The sequence below is a fragment of the Pseudophryne corroboree genome, chromosome 6 (assembly GCF_028390025.1).
Source record: "Pseudophryne corroboree isolate aPseCor3 chromosome 6, aPseCor3.hap2, whole genome shotgun sequence".
In the NCBI taxonomy this organism is placed as follows: Eukaryota; Metazoa; Chordata; class Amphibia; order Anura; family Myobatrachidae; genus Pseudophryne; species Pseudophryne corroboree.
The window spans coordinates 273,373,743-273,398,703 of NC_086449.1; the positions used below are offsets into that span (position 1 = coordinate 273,373,743).

The 24,961-nt window shown below is 42.9% G+C and overlaps 1 protein-coding gene across 3 annotated transcripts in view; it reads left to right on the plus strand.

The window, feature by feature from the left end:
• The window catches only part of FBN1 (fibrillin 1), a 343,784-nt gene that overhangs the window by 251,983 nt on the left and 66,840 nt on the right, over positions 1–24,961 (plus strand). For all 3 annotated transcript variants that reach the window (XM_063926051.1, XM_063926050.1, XM_063926049.1), the window contains exons 28-32: positions 2,211–2,336; positions 5,782–5,907; positions 7,212–7,334; positions 16,687–16,812; positions 17,681–17,806. In XM_063926051.1, coding sequence (XP_063782121.1) covers positions 2,211–2,336; positions 5,782–5,907; positions 7,212–7,334; positions 16,687–16,812; positions 17,681–17,806 — 627 coding nt within the window. The remainder of the gene's footprint in view (positions 1–2,210; positions 2,337–5,781; positions 5,908–7,211; positions 7,335–16,686; positions 16,813–17,680; positions 17,807–24,961) is intronic.

The following is a 24,961-nucleotide window of genomic DNA, read 5'->3' on the forward strand; positions in this document are numbered from 1 at the left end:
TGCTCCGACGGAGGAATTTCAACTGGGTCGTTTCCTACATTTCCTGCAATCAGGATTGTCTATGGGTCTCAAATTGGGATCTATTAAGGTTCAAATTTCGGCCCTGTCAATATTCTTCCAAAAAGAATTGGCCTCAGTTCCTGAGGTCCAGACTTTTGTCAAAGGAGTACTGCATATACAGCCTCCTGTGGTGCCTCCGGTGGCACCGTGGGATCTAAATGTAGTTTTAGATTTCCTCAAATCCCATTGGTTTGAACCACTAAAAAATGTGGATTTGAAATATCTCACATGGAAAGTGACTATGTTACTGGCCCTGGCGTCCGCCAGGAGAGTATCTGAACTGGCGGCTTTATCTTATAAAAGCCCTTATTTAATTTTCCATTCGGATAGGGCAGAGCTGCGGACGCGTCCGCATTTTCTCCCTAAGGTGGTATCAGCGTTTCACCTGAACCAGCCTATTGTAGTGCCTGCGGCTACAAGCGACTTGGAGGACTCCAAGTTGTTGGACGTTGTCAGAGCTTTAAAAATATACATTTCAAGGACGGCTGGAGTCAGAAAATCTGACTCGCTGTTTATACTGTATGCACCCAACAAGTTGGGTGCGCCTGCTTCTAAGCAGTCGATTGCTCGTTGGATTTGTAACACAATTCAACTTGCACATTCTGTGGCAGGCCTGCCACAGCCTAAATCTGTTAAGGCCCATTCCACAAGGAAGGTGGGCTCATCTTGGGCGGCTGCCCGAGGGGTCTCGGCATTACAACTCTGCCGAGCAGCTACGTGGTCAGGGGAGAACACGTTTGTAAAATTCTACAAATTTGATACCCTGGCAAAGGAGGACCTGGAGTTCTCTCATTCGGTGCTGCAGAGTCATCCGCACTCTCCCGCCCGTTTGGGAGCTTTGGTATAATCCCCATGGTCCTTTCAGGAACCCCAGCATCCACTAGGACGATAGAGAAAATAAGAATTTACTTACCGATAATTCTATTTCTCGGAGTCCGTAGTGGATGCTGGGCGCCCATCCCAAGTGCGGATTATCTGCAATACTTGTACATAGTTATTGTTAACTAATTCGGGTTATTGTTTAGGGAGCCATCTTTCAGAGGCTCTTCTGTTATCATACTGTTAACTGGGTTTAGATCACAAGTTGTACGGTGTGATTGGTGTGGCTGGTATGAGTCTTACCCGGGATTCAAAATCCTCCCTTATTGTGTACGCTCGTCCGGGCACAGTACCTAACTGGAGTCTGGAGGAGGGTCATAGGGGGAGGAGCCAGTGCACACCACCTGATCTGGAAAAGCTTTACTTTTTGTGCCCTGTCTCCTGCGGAGCCGCTATTCCCCATGGTCCTTTCAGGAACCCCAGCATCCACTACGGACTCCGAGAAATAGAATTATCGGTAAGTAAATTCTTATTTTTTAGGGGGTAATTCCAAATTGATTGCAGCAGGATTTTTGATAGCAATTGGGCAAAACCATGTGCACTGCAGGGGAGGCAGATATAACATGTGCAGAAAGAGTTAGATTTGGGTGGGTTATTTTATTTCTGTGCAGGGTAAATACTGGCTGCTTTATTTTTACACTGCAAATTAGATTGCAGATTGAACACACCCCACCCAAATCTAACTCTCTCTGCACATGTTATATCTGCCTCCCCTGCAGTGCACATGGGTTTGACCAATTGCTAACAAAAATCCTGCTGCGATCAACTTGGAATTACCCCCTTACTACAAATAATTTACTTTTCTGACAAAAGCAGGATTTTCTGACCTGTTTAAAAACTCTATGCACTCTATATTCTAGTCTTTGAATACTAACATTTAATCACTCCCAGATGTATAGGTCAGATATCTTTTTATTCAGTTTTTATTATAGTATTCACAAAAAAAAGTGAAATTCAGAATACTGAAAACATCCAAATACATTGAGAAAGAAAAGTATTTGGAAATAAGACACTATATAGTAAATTGACTTAAGAACCACATTCAAGTCTAAACTTTAAACTATAAAGTAAACCTTGATACCTGGATAGGAAAGTAGCATTATGTTAATGTAATGATTTAATGCCAAAAATGATGTTATATATAATTGTGTTACTATCTGTACAGATCTCCTACAATGTTCTGTTATAGTATTTTGTTATTCTCTAATTGGTCCTCTTGTTGGCATTGTGGCTACACGCTGCTTATAACATTTCATCTATTATATTTACAGATATTGATGAGTGTGAAAGGAACCCACTCTTGTGTCGCAATGGCATCTGTCACAACACAGAGGGAAGTTTTAAATGTGAATGTCCTCCTGGACATGAGGTATCAGCTGATGGTTCCGCTTGCATAGGTATGTTACATACACTGTGATACAGTTCTCCTTATCAAGCAATACATGTTGCATTTTACTAATAAAAAAGTCTAATCAGTTGGCCTTTAATAATGTATAAATCTGTATAATAATAGCTTTCTGATGTTTCAACAATTGTTTGTTTGTTTACTTTACCTGAATAAAATAGCTATGTGATTCCCAACAGTTGTTTATTGGTTTACTTTACATGAAAAGATTTGCAAGGTTTGGGACTCTCAGTGGGGTTCCAGAATATGTATGAGGACACAGTTGTCAGATATTCCACACTTACTGCTCAGAACTGCCACTTGTGGGGTCCCAGCACAAAGACACACAGTTGGCAATTCAGCTGTTTTGTGGGCTCCCTGCTGGGCTTCTATACAAATAGGTTCCTAACGGTGCAATTCAATTGCATTTCTGTTCGGGCGCCCATTAGTATTGATGCGCCACAAAGCACCGGATTTAGCTGCACAAAGTGGCTATACCTGACTAAAGAAGTGGTTAGGGCGCCCAGACAATGGATTTTGCACACATTTTTTTTTGCACCTTGGGAGACTGCAAGAAGAAATGTGTCCCCCCGCGGCTATAGGCGTCCAAACGGAGAAACAATTAAATTGTTCTGTTGGGTGGCCATTCGTATAGATGCCCATTGGGAGGCCCTCAGAACAACTGAATTGCCCCACAGATTCTGGAGTTCCCAGAATAATAGCAGACTGACCCTTCAAATTCAATAACAATGGCAGACTGATACTTGGGTTACCAGTACAATGGCAATTTACTACATTGGGTATTAGAACACACTTGTGGTCCTAGAACACTCTCAGACTAAAACTTGGATCCCAGAATAATGGAAGACTGATGCTTAGGTTCCCAGAATAATAACAGGCTGACACATTGGGTCCCAGAACAATGACACAAAAACAACTGGGGTCCCAAACCACTCACATAGTGACACATGGGCTGCTAGAGCAATGGCATACTAACACACTCGAGAAAAATGGCATATTGGCACATGGGTTCTAAGCAGGGGCATAACCAGAACTTTGTAGGACCCATAGCAACTTATTGAAGGGGCCCCTGCCCCAGTGACTCTTGAGAGACATCTCTGCACAGGAGTTATTTATTTTATGTACCATAATAGTGCCGTAGCTCACTTTCTAAACCATAGTAGTGCTCTAGTTAATATTGTGCCCCATAGTAATCCCCTAGTTTATTTTATGAACCATCGTAGTTCCCTAGTTTACACGATGTCACATTGTGGGGCTGCCAGTGCACATTATATCAAACAGTATCCCCAATTCACATTATGACATATAGTTTTCCCAGTTCATATTATGCCACATTACAGTGCCCCCTTTTCATTATATGCCACATTAGAGTGTCCTCCAGGTCAAAGTTTACCTTATTACAGTGCCCCCCTTACCATTATAACATTCACTGTACACACCTCTCACTGATAATGTAATGTCACACAATTCAGTCTGGGCAATGGATCAGACCCAAGGCTTAGCAGGCAAATATGGGAAATTGGTTTGCAACCTGGGTTATTTATAACCTGGGTTCAGGCCCACCTAAGCCTCTGGGCCCTATAGAGGTGGCACCCCTTGATCCCACTATAATTACGCTCATGGGTCTAAGAGAAATGGCATACATACATATGGGTTCACGAACAATGATATACATATGAGTAATTTCCCAGAACAATGGCAAATTGATACTCGGGGTTCCAGAACAATGGCATGCTAACACATGGGATTTCATAGCAATGGCAAACTATCTCATGGGGTCTCAGATCAATGGTATACTGACACATGAAATTTCAGAGTAATAGCAGACCTATGGGGTTTCAGATTAATGGCTTACTGATACTTAGGGCCCCAGACAAATGACACCCTGATATTGGGGTCTTAGAACATTTGCATACTGTCACTGGTTCCCAAGACTATGGTAGCCTGATACATGGGGTCCCAAATAATGACATACTGACACTTGGGGTCCAATAATAATGACACTCTGACCCATAGCGTCCAAGAAGAATTATATTGGCAGATGAGTTCCCATAACAATGGCATTTGGTTTCTGAAGATATTTATGGGTCCAGGAACATTGACACTAACACTTGAACAATGAACAATGGCATACTAACTTATGGTTAATTACAAGAACAATAGCATTATGCCATATGGGTTCCCAGAGGAATGGCACACTGTCTTTTGAGTTCATTCCCAGAAGCATGGCACCCTGGCACATGGGTTCATTCCAAGAACAATGGCACACTGACACATGGGTTCATTCCCAAAACAATGGCATGCTGATACATTGTGTATCCAAGAAAATGCCACACAGAATCACGGGGTCCCAGAACAATGACACACTAATATTTAGAGAGGTTCTAGAATAATGGCATATGGGAGGCAATTCAAATGTTTGAGAGTGCGGGGAAGACTAATGGACGCCTGTTGGAGCTATTCAAATGTTGCTCCAATCAGACTCCCATTAGCTGCAGCAGTCACATTTCAGTTTGCAGCCATGGAGGCTATGAGCTGAAATGTGCGAGAAGTCGGCTGTTTGGGTGACCAAACAGGACTTTTCCCTCGTGCCCATTAGTTTACGCAGCTAAACCCTGTCTAACTGGGCGCGACAAGTGCGATAATTAAAGGGCACCCAGAACAATTAGTAATAATAAAGCGCCTTTTAATTATCACCAACGAACGAAAATTTTAATAGCCCCCATTGTCCACAGAATAATAGTGTACTGACACATGGGGTCCCAGAATAATGACATATTGACACATGGGGTCCCAGAATAATGGCTTACTGACACATGGAGTATAATACATATATATATATATATATATATATATATATATATTATATTCTAAATAAAATATTTCTGTAGAAATGTATTTTCAGTACTAAAGGAGTATAAGATAAGGGCTTGATTCACATACAATAAGGCATCACTTCATTGATCTCATGAAGGACATCATAATTAAATTGTAACTGTCATAACAGAGGACCTTATCATACACGTGTGAATGTTACACAATACATTTCTTACACTGTACCAAATTGTGTTTTAGATTTAAAGGCAATTTACAATCAGACTGACATTTGGAATGATGTTGGTAACTGAGTCCATGGTTTCCAACAACTTTTATTTATTTCTAATCTTATGATGGGAAACTGCTGTCATTTCCCTTTGTTGCTTCATGTTAATGTTTCCTTATACTCCATAACTATGTAGTTATTTATTGTATATATTTTACAACTGTATACAAAGTTACAGAATAAGGACAAACCAAGAGTCTTCTATTTTCAGATGACGTTGGGCCCATCCAGCTAAATGTTACTGTTATTCAAGTCATGTAATATTTATCTGGAGGCATCTATGATAGATGTATTGTCTACCATGATCTAACACAGACTTGCTTATTTCCTTTAGATATCAATGAGTGTGAACTCGGCATGCAGCTGTGCAGATATGGTCGATGTATAAACTTGATCGGTACATACCAATGTGAATGTGACATTGGATATCAACAATCACCTGATAGACTGTCCTGTGTTGGTAAGTTTTTTGTTAACATCACAGATTTCTTTGTACACATCTATGGGCTGCTTAGGAAAATCTGTTGTGCTTGTGGCTGCAAAGTCCTGAGGTCCTAGTGCCAGCAATTAAAAGCCGTTGCAATCAATTGTGTTTCTAAATCATTAAAATATGGATTAGATACACTGGGGTATATTCAGTTAAAGTGGGATCGTATCCAACGGAGAGGATCTGACACTTCACTATTCAGTAGCGGGCCGTTTCCACCCGGTTCCTTTCCCATTCCAACCATTCATTTCCACCCTCTGTTATGGGTGAAAATGAATGGTCGAAAACGTGCCACTCATCCATGTGTTTTTCAACTGGTTGGAATTTCCGTCAGGGCGGAAAAACGGCACTTCAATTGCATTTTGAAGTGTCAGAAAGTTCCAATTATTGGCGGAAAGTGCTGTCTTGCCGCCCTGTTGTAACTTCTGACCGGAATTGAATACTCCCCACTGTGGATAAGCACATAGAGATTTCTTTGGAACGTTTATAGCAAATAAGCCATATGCTTCCACTATGTCTTCCAGACAAAATAAACCAAAAACATTCAAGGTGTAATGTTTAATACGCAAACCACAATTTTTATTAATATTTATTATAATTATCACTCACCAGTTATTTATATAACACACACATATTCCGTAGCGCTTTACAGAACTTATTTGGCCATTCACATCAGTCCCGGCTCCAGTGGAGCTTACACTCTATATTTCCTGCCACATGTATTGTACACACACACCCATTAGGGTTAATTTTTGTTGGGAGCCAATTAACCTACTAGTCTGTTTGGATTGTGGGAGGAAACCAGTGTACCTGGGGAAATCTTCGCAAGCACTGGGAGAATATACAAACTCCACACAGTTCGGGCCATGGTGGGAATCGAACCCATGACCTCAGTGCAGTGAGGCAGTAATGCTAACCATTACACCATTCGTGCTGCCCATTCAAATGGAAAAAATATCTGTACCACATAGATGACTTAATACACACACAGAAAGTAGAAGTAACCCGGGTATCCCATTAAGTAGTAGAACTGGACAAGATACTGTAGCCAAGAACAACCCTCTTTCAATGCATTTCAATGCACTGTGGAGCTCTTTCAAGAAGAGTGTCACCTAATAATAAGGCTTACCTCGCTGCTGAGCATGCCTGGTGGCAGCCACACAACAATGCTGAGCATGTGAGAGTATATTATTGTAGCTAGTGTATAAGAATAGCATACCATGTTCTGTAGGTTCTCATCACTGTTCGAGTTTAATTATTTTCTCCTTTGTTGTTAGATATTGATGAGTGTGAGCGTTTCAATGGAGGATGTGACACAAACTGTACAAACTCTCAAGGAAGTTATGAATGTAGCTGCTCAGAAGGTTATGCCTTAATGCCGGACCACAGAACCTGTATCGGTAAGATACATTCATGTACTTAGCTTCCATGATGTGTGAAATGATTACGGTACTTATACCGAAACACAGATTAATAGACAGTACTATTAATCTTTACTAGGATTCCTTTTTGTAGTCATGTAGAACTATCCCAATCGATGAGCCTGACTCAGGTTCCATTGCATTAGCCATGTGCCACAAAGTACTGATGTACATTGTACAGGTGCAGTACATTGGTCGCAGTATGGCATCAGACTGCCAGTGAGTGACAATCTGATGCTGTTTGGTGGCGGCAATGGCCTCTGTTTCACAAAACCTAGGCATGTCACCACTGTTGTTGGGGAGAGATGGAGCCAGGATCTCCGTCCGAGGACAGAGATTTCCTGGCCTCTTTATTGTAGCTGCAGTGGCCGGGTTGATGCAGCCGGCAGATAGTGTCGCAGATGATCTGATGCTGCATCCTAGGACGCAGCTCGGATCGCTAATGCAAGCAGTAGGTGTGATGTCTCCTGATGCATTACCTTATTATCGCTTCTGCTTCTATGTAGGCAGCTGCAATAATCCCTCTGACCACATCTGAATCAGGCCCAGTGGCTGAAGGAGGTATCCAGGTGCCTGGAAGTAGACAAACAGTTGATAATCCATATCTATTGCCACTATTGGATATTCCTCATTGACTCTTCTAGTTCCATATAGAAGTGCATAGAAAAAAAAGCTTCCCCCCACAGAATCAAGCTTACAGTATATTAAAGATTATTATTTGTAATAAGGTCTTGAAACATTTATGCTGTGTGATATGAAATGCCGACGGTTGGAATGCCGACGGTCACATGACTTACTGCAACATCTTGACTTTTAGAATACCGACAGGGGTCAGGGCAATTAATTTACCCTTCCTCTGCCCCCCTGTGTGGGCCCCCGGGGTCCAGGGGGCCCACATTGCATACCCTGCATCCATTACCGTATATACTCGAGTATAAGTCGAACCGAATATAAGCCGAAGCACCTAATTTTCCAACAAAAACCTGGGAAAACCTATTGACTCGAGTATAAACCTAGGGTGGGAAATGCAGCTCTAGCTGTACACAGCCCTCATAGTGGCAGATATGCCCTCATACTGCCAGATATGCCCCCACAGTGCCAGATGTGCCAGATATGCCCTCATGCTGCCAGAAAAGCCCCACAGTGCCAGATGTGCCAGATATGCCCTCATGCTGCCAGATAAGCCCCACAGTGCCAGATGTGCCAGATATGCCCTCATGCTGCCAAATATGCCCCACAGTGCGAGTTACGTCCCCTCCATCGCTCCCGCACTGTCTTCTGAAGGAGGGACACGGAGGGCACAGCGCGCGGCTCTCCTGTGTCCCTTCTGCGTCTCCGGCGGCAGCGGCGTGTATAAACGAAAGGGCTTTTTCAGCACAAAAAAAAGTGCTGAAAAAGTTGGCTTATACTCGAGTATATACGGTATTTTAAAATATTCAGCCTCCAGAGTCCCTGGACGCAGCAGCAGCACTGCAGAAATCACTGGGAAAATGGAGTGCAATCATTTTCCCAGTGTTTTGCGCATGCGCAATAAGAAAATCACTGGGAAAATGGCCACTCCATTTTCCCGAAGATCTGCACATGCTTTCTAGGCTTTGGGACAGCACTAGAACCCTAGTGCCCAGAGCTCTACAGCGCTGCCGGCTAGAGAGGTGGGGGTCCAGACAGAGCCTGCACACGGGCCGCCTCCTCTCTAAATATGCCCCTGTTCCCAGCACAGCGAAGGGCCACCCAGCATGCGTGGAGCCACCCTGTGATGCAATCGCAATTTAATTGGGATCACATTGAATAGAGCTAGACCCCTGCATGCGAACGCAACTCTGAATAAGGTCCACAGTCATTCTAGAGCAGGGATGGGGAACCTTCGGCCCCCCAGCTGTTGTTGAACTACACATACCAGCATGCCTTGCTACAGTATTGCTATTTGGCCAGGCTAAAACTGTTGCAGGGCATGCTGGGATGTGTAGTTCAACAACAGCTGGAGAGCCGAAGGTTCCCCATCCCTGTTCTAGAGGTACAGTACGAAGCTTAAACGGCAAAACTGTTCCTGTGATCATATAAACCAAACACAATAATTGTATTATCTCCTAGCAATGAAGTGAAAATAGATATTGTTAAAAGCATTTTCTTCATGTAACCACCCGATGACCCAGATTGGTGTGAGGTGAAGCAGCTGCGTTTTCTGCCAAGATCATGCCTTCTGCATAATAGTCTATTTACAAGAACATAGATTTATTGTGCAAATACTGAAACCTTTCTTCTCTATTTGGAATGGAATGCTGAGGCTAGAACAAAACAGGCCTCAATTGGCTTCTCAGTCTAACTATTTATGAGAGAAGGCAATATTGTTTTATCCTAATTTTCAGCCCTTTAGCACAGGAGAGCTCAAGAGGTATATTTCAGAATCTGTGTCCTACCAATCCTCTGGGTTTCTCTTTGTTTTTCTAAATGTATGTGTTTTAAGTAGGATAATAGGAATCTTAATAACTATCAAAATATTTGTTATAGTTTTAAGTTATTTTGGCTTTTTATGGTTCTATGTATAAGATTAAATACCATAATTAGCACCTGAGCGGACATTTACTAAAGGTCGAATTTGCTATTTTTGCTATTAAGTCACAATTTTGCTAATTGTGAATTTACTAAGGATCAGTTTGCATAGAAATTGCATGTCGAATTCTTATTGGCACTCCAAATCACGGCAAATCTTCATCGGAGCAAATATGGTCAAAATAACATTGGTACCAAATGCAAATCGCAAATTTACTAACAATCGTTTTAGTGAAATCACTCAGAGTCACACCAAATTCGCACCTCAATGCACCAGATCAATGTACTTGCTTTCAGCAAGTTTGTTTGGGGTGTAGCCTGCACGGATCAGTGAGATTCTTGCAGGCTTTTGTGTGGTAAGTGTAATAAACAGTGAAGCTAGATTAAAAAATGGCGTTGGTCCCCCCCCCCCTCCCCCCCCCCCCCTCCTTGCACTGTGCTCTGTGAGCCGGCCCTAATTCAAGTAATATAGGGGGGGAAACGACACAGAAGTCCAGCCGTATTTCATTGAACCAGCATCGGGCTTTTAAACCAGACCTGATTCTGTAAATATGGGGAGGGGGGTCTTCCATATTTCCAGATACCAGCACCAGATTCTTACTTTTGTGTAGGGGGTGGTGCTAATGCCACAACCAGGGGACACACTTAACGGGGTCCCCCAGCACCCCATGACAGTGGGTGCAGAGTTGATAGCACTTCAGTTAAACTATAATAATGTCTTTTACAGGAGAACTACATGTCCCAGCAAGCAACACCCCCTTCCCCCCCGTGCTGCATGCCAGCCAATCAGCAGCTGTTACCATGGGAACAGGCCACTGATTGACTGTGACTACCCTGACTGTCAATCAATAGCCAGGCTGGTAGTGATTGACAGTCAGGGCAGTCACAGCCAATTATAGACCTGGTAACAGGGTAATGGCCACTGATTGCATGGCGGCTCTGCAAATAATGGAAACATTTCCATCATTTGAGGGAACCCACATGTATTTGTTACCAGTTATTTATATCGTGCACACACATATTCTGCAGCGCTTAACAGAGAATATTTGGCCGTTCACATCAGTCCCTGTCCCAGTGGAGGTTACAATGTTGGGGGTAGCTCTGGGGGATATTTGTGAGGGGACCCCATTATTGGGGGTCCCCACTTTCTGAGGAATTCTAAGGCAAAGGGTGACTAGCTGAGGGGAAATTAATTCTTTGGCTGGGGGACCTCGTCAAGTGTGTCCCCTGGCTGTGGCATTACCCCCTGCTAGTAATAGCCCGGTGCTGTTTGCTGTAAATACTGGAGCCCCTGTGCACCCCACCTTCCCCCCTGTATTTCAGGTACCAGGACCTCATCAAAACCGGTGCTAATCCATTAAATATGGGGACCCCCACCCCTTATTTCCCCTGTATCCCCCGACAGCCGGCATATCATACTGAGGGGTAAATGTATTAACCTGGAGAAGGCATAAGGAAGTGATAAACCAGTGATAAAGCAGTGTTAAGTGCAAGGTGCTAATGCACCAGCCAATCAGCTCCTAACTGTTAATTTACATATGGGAGCTGATTGGCTGGTGCGTGTATCACCTTGCACATATCACTGGTTTATCACTTCCTTATGCCGTCTCCAGGTTAATACATCTGCCCCAGTGTCCGGATGACAGAGCCCGGTGTTGGTTATGCTTTTGGGAGGGGACCCCCACACTTTTTTTTATTTATTAATTAACTCTTTATTTCACTAAAATCACATAAGCCTTCACGGATCTCAATTATCTGTGCAGGCTTCACACCAAACATGCTGCTTTATTGCAGCTAAATTCACACCTCACAATACTCCACAAATTAACTGCATACACCATCGAAAGACAATACACAAGCCAACACGATTGTTAGTTAATGCGCGATTTGCAGCGTAAAACCTTCTGGCGATAAGGGTGATCATGGATCGCAGCCTCAACCGATTCTTTGAAAATTCCCCCCAGAGATTTTCACATTTCTAATGCAGGGTACACACCTTCAATTAATCTGCAGATCTATCTAAAGCCGGATTGGGCAGTGTGCTGTGCATACGCACTGCCCAATCCATCGGGGACTGATATCATGAACTGGGCGGCCATGTATACATGCCCACCCAGTTCTGCTGTCAGTCACCGCCAGCTGCTGCAGCTTGTGTACGGGCGGTCATACACACACCGACGTGCTAATATATCTAATGATATATTGGCCGTGGCTGTGCAGCAGGGTCGACGCGATATGTCTGTGAACGACGGAGTTCACAGACATATCGCTCGTACACACTGGCTGACCGACCCGCGATACATTGATTGGCCGATATATTGGCCACTGTGTACAGTTCAGTTCGATATGTACTTATTGCATTTTTACTGTGTTTTAAAATAAAGGGATCTATTTACTAAGCCTTGAAGTGAGCGAACCGCTCAGCACACATCTCTCCCCCCGCTCAGTACAGCACGATGTGTGCTGAGCGTGTGAGGGGAGACTGGGGGGGCTCATTTCACCTAGCGGGGGAATTGAGCGACCTGCTAGATTGGCCTGCATGCATGCCAATCTAGCACCAGCTATAGCGATGAACTATCGCTGTGGGGGTACACATGGAGAGATCACTGTTTAAAATCTAAGCAATCTAGTCAGATTGCTTAGATTTTAAACAGCGATCGCTCCGTGAGTACCCCCCTTTAGTAAATAGGCCCCTTAATAAATATTTGATGGGATGTGAGGAATGTGAATAAAGCATTTCATTAGAGACAATAATAAGTTGGATTGCAGTAATTATACACCACACTAGTGTATTATAGTCACTTACTGTCATTACTAATGAGCAAGTAATAGGGGTCAATTTAAATTATGCAGTCTGTGCCAGAGAATAGGTTTTATCACCCTAACCCAAAATGATTGAGTCCCTGGGCAGGTCTACTACATGGGTATCTTGGATACAGCACAGTTACAACCACAGACACAGACATTAGATACCCCATCATAGTTCCTCCCCATCCTTAGAGACATTATAACATAAATGAAGCATTTAAGGGTTTGCTGAATGTTTGCAGGGTGTGCTTTCTTTGTTGTTTGAGAGTTTGCCACCTAGTTATATGGCTGTGTCCTATAACTGCACAAACTAGAGATATTGTGTTTCAGAGACCAGCCCAGCAAACCCAATGTGGCTTAAGGTCAGTCATTGGACTAAAAGTGTGTTGGCCCATGAAAGCTAATTATATACCCTTTAAAGAGTAATACGTAGCTACGGGCCAATGGGGAAGTTTGTACTACATTGTAAAGTCTGCAAAGTAATAAATTACCCTCCAGCAACAAGAGTTTATAAAAGTCAAATACAGATGGAATTCCAAAGATCTACTTTATTTTAACTTTAGGCACATGTTCAAGGTTTGTCTTTACACTACTGCTGACATTTGGTACTAACATTTCTGAAAATCATTGTTTGTGAGAGCGGCAGCCTAAGAAGCTGTTACTGACAGTGCTATCCAGCTTTCATTAGAGTATGGTCATTTTGCTATCGATATGAGAGGGAAGTTACAAGACCCTCTATCAGATTATCTTTTGGGAATGATCTCACTGCACCCCAACTACATTCCCTCTTGTGCTGAACAGACTTAAAATTAAACAAAGTTATTAATTAACACCTACATATTGTATAGCACTTCACAGAGATTAATGTAATCATTTACATCAATCCCTACTCCGGTGGTGCTTACAGATAATATACCTCCCCACATAGGCAAACTGGGGAGGGGGGGGGGGGGGGTGTCAGAGCATCACCTATCATACTCCAGTATATACAGAGTTTTTACTGTAGAAATGATTGCAATAATATAAAGAAGAGATTTTTTAACTTATAAATATCACATTTGTATTATTCTAGTCAATATTGTAGTCAAAACTGACCAAATATGCAAAGTATATACTGTAGCACCTTGTCTAATGCTCACATGAACCACTGTGTTCATATATGTGTGTGTAAATCTGGCTCTGATACTATTCAGTGCCTCCTCAGCCATTGACCTCACAGCACGTCACTGATTTAATAGCCAATTACCTTACCAGTATGCCTTTGCAGTGTGTGAGGAAGCCAGAGCACCTGTAAGAGAGAACACACAGAGTTGGGTTGGTAATCAAACCCATGCCCTTAGCTTATATGTTTATTTGCCCTTAAAAGGCATATAAAATAAATGTCGACAGGTACAACATATCACCAGACAGAATATCAGGTACATAACACACCATTTTAAGCCTAACCCTACAATCTCTACTGTCGATATTTTGAATGTGGGGCAGATCTACAGATGTAAGCAGAACCAATTATGTGCATACATCTCCGATGGTTGTTTAACTGTACCTGCGCAGGACACCTACTGCACATGTGCAGAACGTTGGGGTGAGTGATGGTCTGCAGACATTTGGGAGCGGGGAGGGAGCAGCGACGGGGAGTGTTCTACAACACAGTGTGTGTCTACCCTGTCTTGTAGGCATGCCAAAGACAGGGTCTGAGTCTTCTGACGCATATTTCCCAGCATCTGGTACGTGAATTTCTCCAACATCCTGAGTTATTGAGGGTTACTCAGATTGTTGATATTAACGCGGAGTGATCTGATGATGTGTCTTTGAACGCAGCAGCAGATCACACAAGCATGCAGATGGCATCTATTAATGCCAGATGCCTCCTGCAGCATTAGCAGATTATCGCACAGCAGCGGATTATATGTCGACAAAACATTTCTCATTATGGTGTTGACTCCTTAATGCCAATATCAGAAATGTTGACTTTGTCATAATTGTGACATTTTACAGGAGGCTCAGGGTTAGGGCTACTGTTAGGGTTAGGGACAGAAGGAGAAGAAAACCTGCATGCCAACACTGTAACAATGTCAACAAAACATCAGTCTCAAAATTGCATATTTTGAGAAAAAGTCCATGCGCTGCTAAGTTGCAAAGCCCCTGGTGCTCCACACCAAGCTGTTTGGCACCATATGAACAAAGGTGTATGTGGATTTTACCTCTGGGCTGCAGGACTACAGCCTACACTGGCTTCACTGTGACTGGCAGTGACTTCTATTGGAAGTCCTACCTGTCTGTCACAGACACACAAGGCAGTACCATTGGGAGGTGTTTCCTTCCTCTGGGACTGCCAGACGGGGCTGCAATAACCAGAGAGCTGGCTTCCTGTAGGAAGCCACTCCCTGCCTTTCACTTAGCCCAATCCAGCTTCTATAGGCTGTAGTCGATGCAGTCCATAGAAGCCGGGGGTTTGTGCATGGACAGTCACAATGCGACATTTGGGCATGCAACAGTTCTGGCACCTTCCGGATCCATTTAGGAGACTGGCTTTCACCCTCCAGGCTCGAGGGTAGCGGCAGCCTCCCTACCAAATATAATTAGGAGCCACCGCTGATGTGGACACATCTGTATTTACTATAACCAAGGTCCATTTACTCTTATCAGTAAATGCAAATATGTGAGAAATATGTGGATATATTTTTACTGAAGAATTTAAGTAATGTGAAATATGGCTCATTTAAAATGAAAATGTATTTCCTTCAAATATTCAGTAAATCTATTGGCATATGGAATTCAAAAAACATTTTTAGGTGCACTACTCAGTTTAAATCATATAACGTATTGCAATTTTGGTGTAACCACAGGAAGGGGTGAGCTGGATTCATCCCTCTATCAGCCAAGTTCCTGTACATACTCTTAAAATGTGTATTAAACATGGTGGTTTAGTATTACATTAAAATATAACTTTTAATATGTCCTTTAAAATAAATAAACAAAACAAATTGAAAAAGGCAAAACTGTGTATTTTTTGATTGGTGAATAATATCCCTCCAATCCACTTAGGGTAATATGGGAGATATAGCAGATAAGGGTAAGTATTATCAATAGGAAAGGGAAAATACACATAGTCTGAGTCCCAGAATATGTGAGCCTGTAAGTGTCCTAGGTAATCAGTCGCAAGTAAAAGTTATATGAAACCACACACACACACACATATATATATATATATATATATATATATATACACACACACTATATATATCATTACAATAATCAATTTATTTTTTGAGACCAAGCATGCAAAACTGTATAATTTCTCTTCCCAAGAAAATTTATGAGTATATACAGAGTATCAGGTTAGTGTCATTACCCTGTGAAGGAAAAGCATATATCCTATATCCCTGCACAGTCGCTATTAAATCCTTAAAAACCTAGGACATAAAAAGTGACAGATACCAGTGTACTGGTACTTGGTCAGTCACTAATCGGATGGCCTAAATGTCTTAATGATTCCTACAGGTGCTTTTGTTTGTCCTTGAAACATTTATACTGGATTAAATGAGAGGGTGACTAAAGATAAATATTGGGAAAATGTCTGTATTCCTGTACAAAAATTAGATCAGTGTTTCATCTTACTGCTGTACTCCCCACGCAGCGCCAATTGGAGTCTAGAGTTTTTGCTTCTGAACGTACGTTTCACTCAAGATGTATTGTTTCCTCTTACTGCTTTACTTCTGCTGGTGCCGACGCGAGTCTAGAGTTTTTGCTACTGAACGTACGTTTCACCTAAGATGCACTGTGCTTCTTCACCAGATCAATTTCCTGATTAGTCAGAACTGTTTTCATATACAAATAATACAGTGCATGTCACCTTACTGGTTTTTTAGTGTTTAGTATTAATATTCTGTTAATTGTAGTGTTAAACTGTAGCAAAACAGATACATATTTGTAATATCATATTTATTTATTTGTATTTGATTCTGTTTAGATATTGATGAGTGTGAAAATAATCCAAATATCTGTGACGGAGGACAATGCACAAACATACCTGGGGAATACCGCTGTCTTTGCTTTGATGGTTATATGGCGTCTATTGATATGAAGACTTGTCTAGGTAAGTTACTGTTTTAGATATTACAGTTTTCTCAGACTTTTGTGTATTTGCAATGCACAAAAGTCCTGTTTAACACCTTTGCTTGTGAGCATACCCTCACATTGTATTCCAGCTACACTGGAAAGGAAACTGTTGTGGGTTTGCCTGGTAATGAATCACGTATGTGTTTTGCCTTGAAAGCCCATTTATTGGCAAATTAGTTTTAGAGTTATTGCAAGAAGGCTCACCTCCACAACACTGCACTGTCCTATTGGGCTCATTAGATGATAGTTCTGCAATAAGCCAATTTTAACCAAAATATATGCAATACAGAATAGGATTATATAATATGCGGTACACAGGGATATTTCAGGTTTATTCAAGGAATATCTCAGAATATTACATTTAATCTGTTTACTGTCTCATTAAAGAACAAACTATAAAGAAAACAGAGTGTGTGTTCATTAGGCAATTACAATCGTAAAGAGATATTTGGTAAACATATACACACAAATTAAGTAATGCTCAATAACAGTGTAAGATATCAATTAATATATGGTAGAATATACACCCATAAAGGGATTTATAAGATTAAAAACATTAATAGAGATTCTAAGACAATGCAATAAAGCTATTTTTGCTTTATGTGATTCCTAGCTATAGACCTCACATTGGAGCCAGAAGTTATATTACTGTCAGAAGGGGCAAGTGGCAATTTCTGTCCTGTCTGGCAGACAAGTGATTAGAATGGAGCCATCATGACTCCGGCAGGTTTTCATGTGCCCCTGTGAATGTGTGACTTCTTCTGTTTGGGAGCCTTTGCTTTGCACAGATGATCACTGTGTGTTGCATTGCTCCTACCCTAGATAACAAGTGTATTTTGTTTCAGATGTGGATGAATGTGAGCTTCATTTAAACATTTGTCTAAGTGGAAGTTGTGAGAACACCAGAGGCTCATTCATCTGCCATTGCAATCCCGGCTACTCTGGCAAGAAAGGAATCACCGGATGCACAGGTAACAAGCTGAATACAGTACCAGTACCTCTATAGTTTTATGTCATAGGGATTGTCCAAACTACAGTACTGCTTGTTCATCTGTAGATTATTCTCATAATCTGTTACTATCTGGAGTGATCTACACTAGTACAGTTATTATATACCAAAGTCTGTATTACTGAATTAAATAGAATCTGTGACATAAGCATTGTCTTCAGAATGCTGTCTGTCGCCCAGACATTTGTCATTGTAAAGTTCATAAGAACATGTTACAGTATCTTGCATCAGTCTGGGGATGTGCAGAAACTGAATCTGAGTGACAGGCTTGCAGCGCTCTATACAAGGCTACCGGCACATAGCCACTGTGTGCAGCCACATAGTAAGCTCAGTTCTTACTTAGCAGACAGGGCACACACAGAAGACCTGACTCTGAGTATGACTCTGGAGACGTGGATGACACATTTGGTAATAGATTGTAAGAGTCATCCCAGGATCTTTGAATACCCATATATGAATATTACTCTTGTTGTCCTGCAAACACCCTGGCAGTTTGCATTGCTAACATGTCTAACCCATTACTGATACATAATGAAAATTATTTCTTATTGGGAAACATTTATGATCGTGAGTACTGTAAGGGGCACTGTCATCGTTTGCGCTTACCTGTACCTTACCTCTCCTGTGCCTCATGCCACAATAACTTTTTCACTCTTAACACATATGGGGCTGTCATTTTTCTGTGTTTTCTCATAATCCTGTGCATCTTCATTGGTGTGTGGAAGAATGAAGGAAGATACATCACCACAGAATTCCTTCGACCGTTCCAGAACCACATTGCAGAGAAATGAATCATCCCCATAGAGTCTGTAATAAACTTACCTATACAACTATAGGAAGGTTAAATAGCTTCTATACAGCCACAGACTCGTGATTATAAAAATTACTAGCTGAAAAGCACAGATGAAAATCAGACTGATCTAGAAAAATATTTAGTAACGGCTACAGAAGGGCATGCACATGCCAAGGAAACAAGTTACATGCAGAGGGACCGACCCTTTGTGGAGCTTTGGAGATTAGATTTCCCGGTTCTAAAACCAGTGCCACCACTCTGAATACCCCTGACTATGCCTATCTGTTGACAATATCGTTGTTAAAATGAGTACAGTCACTTTATTGGATGTGTTCCCTTTTCCTATTTGGAGAGCCTAGCAACAGGAAGAATTTAAAAGCTGTTTCCCTCATATTTCCTAGAAACTGTAGGGCAACCTTTCACTGTGGTTTTCTGTGCTAAAGTTTAGAGATGAAATGTACTGAAGACATTGTCAGCTTAGCACTGAAACACATACCATACGTTTCCCATCTGGAGTCACTGCCTCTTACTGACATGCAAGCTTATTTCTGTCCAGAACATTGCTAATCTGAGCTGTAAATCCAAACTCAGACACTTATTCTGCCCGTGGCAAAGCCAGTTTGCCTTGCAGCAATATTTCCTGTGCTGCTTGCCTAGACTATAATTTGTAGCAAGAATAGGCTATATTATAGTGTAGAATATGTTATAGTACAGTACAATTAATATTTGTAGTACTGTACAAGTCATATTCTAGTACTGTATCACAACTTGATGTGGTTATTGTGAATGTTGTGTTCTCCCCAGGTAATGATTGCAGTCATAAGATTCATTGTAATGGTACGGAATTTTCTCAGTATGCCCCTGTTGTAAACACCTTGTCACTGCAGTATATATTAGTGTAGTATAATAGTACCCATCATCACCCACACAAAAAGGGAGGCACAGAGTGCCTCATGCATCAGCAATGTCACTAGTTATTAGTCATTTAGTACTTCCAGTTTTCAGTTCAAACTTTCAAGTGTTAATTTCTGCTGTGTGTAGGCAATCGGGAGGGGGTACACACGTACAGATGTGTGCCAGAGATGTGTGCTGAGTGACGGGAGGGACGCTCACTTCACCCAGCGGTGAAATGAGCGCTTTAACTAGATTTGGCCAATCTAGAGTCAGTGATAGCGACGCACAGGGCCGCGCATCGCTATCACTATGGGCATACACACGGAGAGATCCGTGCTTAACTTCTAAGCAATCTAGTCAGATTGCTTAGAATTTAAGCATACAGGTACTTCGCTACGTGTATACCCCCCTTAAGATTTCCTCAGTGATATCCTTTGAGCTCCATTGGATTTGGTCTTAAGGCCAGTACTCACGGCCCGATGCTGGAGAGATGTGTGCTGAGCGAACCGCTCAGCACACATCTCTCCCGGCGCTCAGCACAGCGCGATCTGTGCTGAGCGTGCGGGGGGAGACGGGGGTGCCGCTCACTTCACCCAGCGGGTGAAGTGAGCGACCCGCTAGATTGGCCTGCATGCAGGCCAATCTAGGTGCAGCGATAGCGATGCGCGGGGCTGCGCATCGCTATCGCTAAGGGGGCTACACACGGAGCGATCGTGCTTAAAATCTAAGCAATCTAGTCAGATTGCTTAGATTTTAAGCAGCGATCGCTCCGTGAGTACCCCCCTTAAATGTTAAAACTCCCTTGTCATTTGTGGATTGTTTCCATTTCAACAAATAAACATGTTTTATTCTCCTAATCACTCAGCATTCAACATCCGCCCACTGTCATGCAACACATTCACATCCCACACAGATGGGGTTTTTCTCCTTCTAAGTAGGATTTAGAGGAGAGTTCAGACAAGCGATTGTACTTTTTGAGCGAGGTATATTACATCTGTAACAGATGAAACGCCTATAGTAATCAGCAGAAATCTCAGTGGAAAATGCCAAATATGACGGAGCATCTTACATTGCTAGGAAATTGCTAGATTGTGATCTAACAATTCACTTATAAGTTATTGCCTTCATTTCAGGTTTTGACAATTCTTGAATTGTAAATGCAGAAGAAAAGTATCTCAGTTTCAGTGTCCCTCTCATTTCAAGAGCTGTATGACTATAATACAATCTGAGACGTTCTAGCTTGCAATATAATAATGTTATCTTGGTGAGCTGTGTAAGATTGGCACTGCATGCAATTCTTGTTCTGTAGTCTCTGAAACAGGGTGTGGATCATTAGATCGACAGTGTCTAGGGGGACAATGTTTAGGTCGACCACTATAGGTCGACAGTTACTAGGTCGACAGGGTTTCTAGGTCGACATGTGCTAGGTCGACAGGTCAAAAGGTCGACATGAGGGTTTTTGGTGTTGTTTTCTTCGTAGAGTGACCAGGAACCCTAATTAGTGCACCGTGTCCCCTCGCATGGCTCGCTTCGCTCACCATGCTTCGGGCAAGGTGCCTCACTCCGCTACTGCTTTGCTTGGCACAGATTACCGTTCCAGTCGTAGTCCACGTGGAACGTTAAGTATGAAAAAGTAAAAAAGAAGATTTTTTTGGTGAAAAACTCATGTCGACCTTTTGACCTGTTGACCTAGCACATGTCGACCTAGAAACCCTGTTGACCTTCCAACCTTGTCGACCTATAGTGGTCGACCTAAACATTTTCGACCTAGACAGTGTCGATCTTCAGACCAGATCCCTCTGAAACATACTCTGAAAGGTCAACCCAAAATGTCTTGTTTTTGACACCCCAGTGTCTTGACGGTTGCCTACTCACCTCTATCGGAATATGAATCTGCTAACTTCAAGTTCTCATCATGAGAGAGGTGACATCCAAGTTTTAGCACACATGGCAGTTTTGTGCTTCTTTTTTTGCCTTGACCTTAATGTGGCTAGAAATGTACTCGGATCTAGGGGAACTTCTAAAAAGTTGCAAATTTCCATAAAACACAGAACTAAATACTCTGAGCTGGTACAAAATTCAAGTCCTTTTGCAGAATGGAGTTGGCTTCGTGCCTCTCCACACAGCATGTTTTGCTCCCTCTATCTAATGATATCGTTTTGCTGCCCAAAATTTAATATTGCTTTAGAACAGCTCTGCACAACTAGATGCACTGACACTGCTTACTTAGCAAACATGCTGTCCTGCTTCCACCATCTGCTAGTGCAAACTACTCTTCCATAAATGCTGCCATCTTGTCCTGCAAACCCATGATTTCATCAAAGCAACTCAATTTAGAACTAGACACTGTGTGATGTCACTGTAGGAGGTGGTACATGTCAGGCCTACATAAATCACATCGTAAAGGGAAAATTGCCCCAGAAACTTGTGATTTGGTGAAGGTGGGCAGGGGTGTATCTAGGGGTCTGCTCTCCCCTGACAAAGTAAGGGACTGGGGCCCCCCTCCCCGCCCCCACCACTACATTTTCGGAATAATTGCACTTTGTATTTAGAACTTTGACTTAAACCTCCCTCAACTCCACTCACACCTCCCCCTCACACATGGTTGGTCTAGTCTCACTTTGGGGGGAATGTATGATACCGTATAAGTCTACCCGCTTCGCCTATTTACCAAGGCGAAGCAGGAAGCAATAGCGACAAGGTGTAAGAACATCTTGTTTGCCAGAGTGTGGGTGTGAAAATTCCCTCCAACGATCCCTGATGCTCTCACCCCCTGGCCGGTTCCAGTGCGCATGCGGAAGATCTCGCTATTACCGCGAGATCTCCCGTGTGCATCCTGGAGCTGGCAGTCGCTACAGTGGTTGTCAATGGAGCAGTGACACCTGCAGCTGTCAAAATTGATAGCTGCAGGCGTTGGAATGGTCTGTGCCACTGACCATTCTTACACTGCCCCGCACAACGGTGTGCTGCCTTAAAGATAGCATTGTGTCATTCAGCACACATCACCGCAATAATACATGGGGAGGAAGCGGTATCAATGCATATATAACGTGGGCTGATACCACTTCTCCCCAATAACAAACTAACATACATCTACCCCGTTGTTTGAAACCCTGTCATTTTGCCCTGTTATAGCCTCATCTGCGTGACGCGTGACGTCACACAACCACCCTGCAAAACTTGCCCGGCCCCGTTTGCCCAGCGTCACCCCCGCAACGCCACAACTCCGCCTTGCAACAGTCTTGCCTGTCAATCACATTGTGGTCGCATCCATATTACCCCCAAAACACAGTGACCCAATGGTACCTGGCCTTTTTCTTTCGTCCTGTAAAAAAGTGCAGGGAACCAGGAGAGTGTGGTGAAGGAAGGCGGTCCCTAGGGAGAGCTGTGAAGCAATGTCGGAAAGCCCCCATATGTGTAGTTCCCGACTCCCTGGGGGTGGTTGAGTTTGTGGGCAGCACAGGCTCACAGCCACATGGCCACCGTGGAGGAGCAACAACGGCACTCACTGCCCTGAGTGTGAGCACATCCCGCACTAGCTTGTGAGAAGCTGCCAGTGAGGAAGGGTAGGGGGCGGGACCGTGTGCTGTGGACATAAAGGCTGCTCTGGTGCCGCTGCACGGCCCTACCAGCAGGCTAGGCATCTCCAGCCCCTGCCTCCACTGCCGCACACACATGCGACCACACGCGCTGTCACTGTGTGACAGCAGCTACTGATGAGAAAGGGTGCTGGGCCAGAGTGGGCCGTCGGGCGACGCCCCCTCCTCAACAAGCGCCCCTAGTGAGTGCCATCCTGGCCAATGCATAGATACGCCCCTGAAGGTGGGTGGAATTATGTGGAATAGAGCAGAGAAATAGTTACAGTAACTGTAATATACAGGAACCTAACACATATGAATGGTTAGGATTAGGAGGAACTCACAAACATAGGGGAGTTTATGATTGTAAATAGCACAATGGGTGATTGATCACAGTACATAAGCTGACTGACATGGATTAAGGAAGGAATTGCCGTTGGGTCCTGTGTTCTTTCCTCTGGATCGTCAAAGCTAAAATTTGGAATCTTAGAAAATTTGTGTCTTGTTTCACCAAATATGAAATTATTATGGTACTGTGTATACAGATATGTGCCCTTTGAGGATGCTGTTATGGTACTGTGTATACAGATATGTGCCCATTGAGGATGCTGTTATGGTACTGTGTATACAGATATGTGCAAATTGAGGATGCTGTTATGCTATGTATACAGATATGTGCCCATTGAGACTGGTATTATGGTACTGTGTATACAGGTATATGCCCACTGAGGATGCTGTTATGGTGCTGTGTATACAGATATGTGCCCACTGAGGCTGGTGTGATGGTGGTGTACACAGATATGTGCCCACTGAGGCTGGTGTGATGGTGGTGTACACATATATGTGCTTATTGAGTCTGGTATTATGTTGCAGTATAGAGCAGAGAAATAGTTACAGTAACTGTAATATACAGGAACCTAACACATATGAATGGTTAGGATTAGGAGGAACTCACAAACATAGGGGAGTTTATGATTGTAAATAGCACAATGGGTGATTGATCACAGTACATAAGCTGACTGACATGGATTAAGGAAGGAATTGCCATTGGGTCCTGTGTTCTTTCCTCTGGATCGTCAAAGCTAAAATTTGGAATCTTAGAAAGTTTGTGTCTTGTTTCACCAAATATGAAATTACCAAACCCTCATATGCTCTTTACTGAGCAATCAATTAAAATACAGAAAGTCCCTATGTCAGTGTAACAGTGTATTTGGGAGATGCTCCATGATAAATTCATTATCTCCTGTGACACCATGGGATCATGCACAGCATTTTTTTTTACAAATTTTAACACATATGGTAAAAATAAGGTAATGTCCCAAGGAGCAATCTCACAGTCCATGAAGCATGATCAGATGGTTGCAGTAGTAAGAGTCAGCTGCCGTCACATTTACACCCTGCCCTTAATTAAATTGAAATGTTCTACTTTTCAGCTGGGGAAAGTTAGAGAGTCACGGGGGATACCTATCCATCTCTGATGCAACATTTGCCTTTAGCAGAAAACACATACACATTGACATACTGTATAACAAACAAATATGTTGTGGTACACAATTTTGTGCCCTTGATGTTAGTGTTATGGTGCTGTACACAGATATGTGCCCATTGAGGTTGGTATTATTATGCTGTACACACATTTGTGCCCATTTCGGCTGCTGTTATGGTACTGTGTATACAGATATGTGCCCATTGAGGCTCGTGTTATGGGGCCGGACACAGATATGTGCCCATTGAGGCTGGTGTTATGGTGCTGTGTATACAGATTTGTGCCCATTAAGGCAGCTACTGATGAGAAAGGGTGCTGGGCCAGAGTGGGCCGTCGGGCGGCGCCCCCTCCTCAACAAGCGCCCCT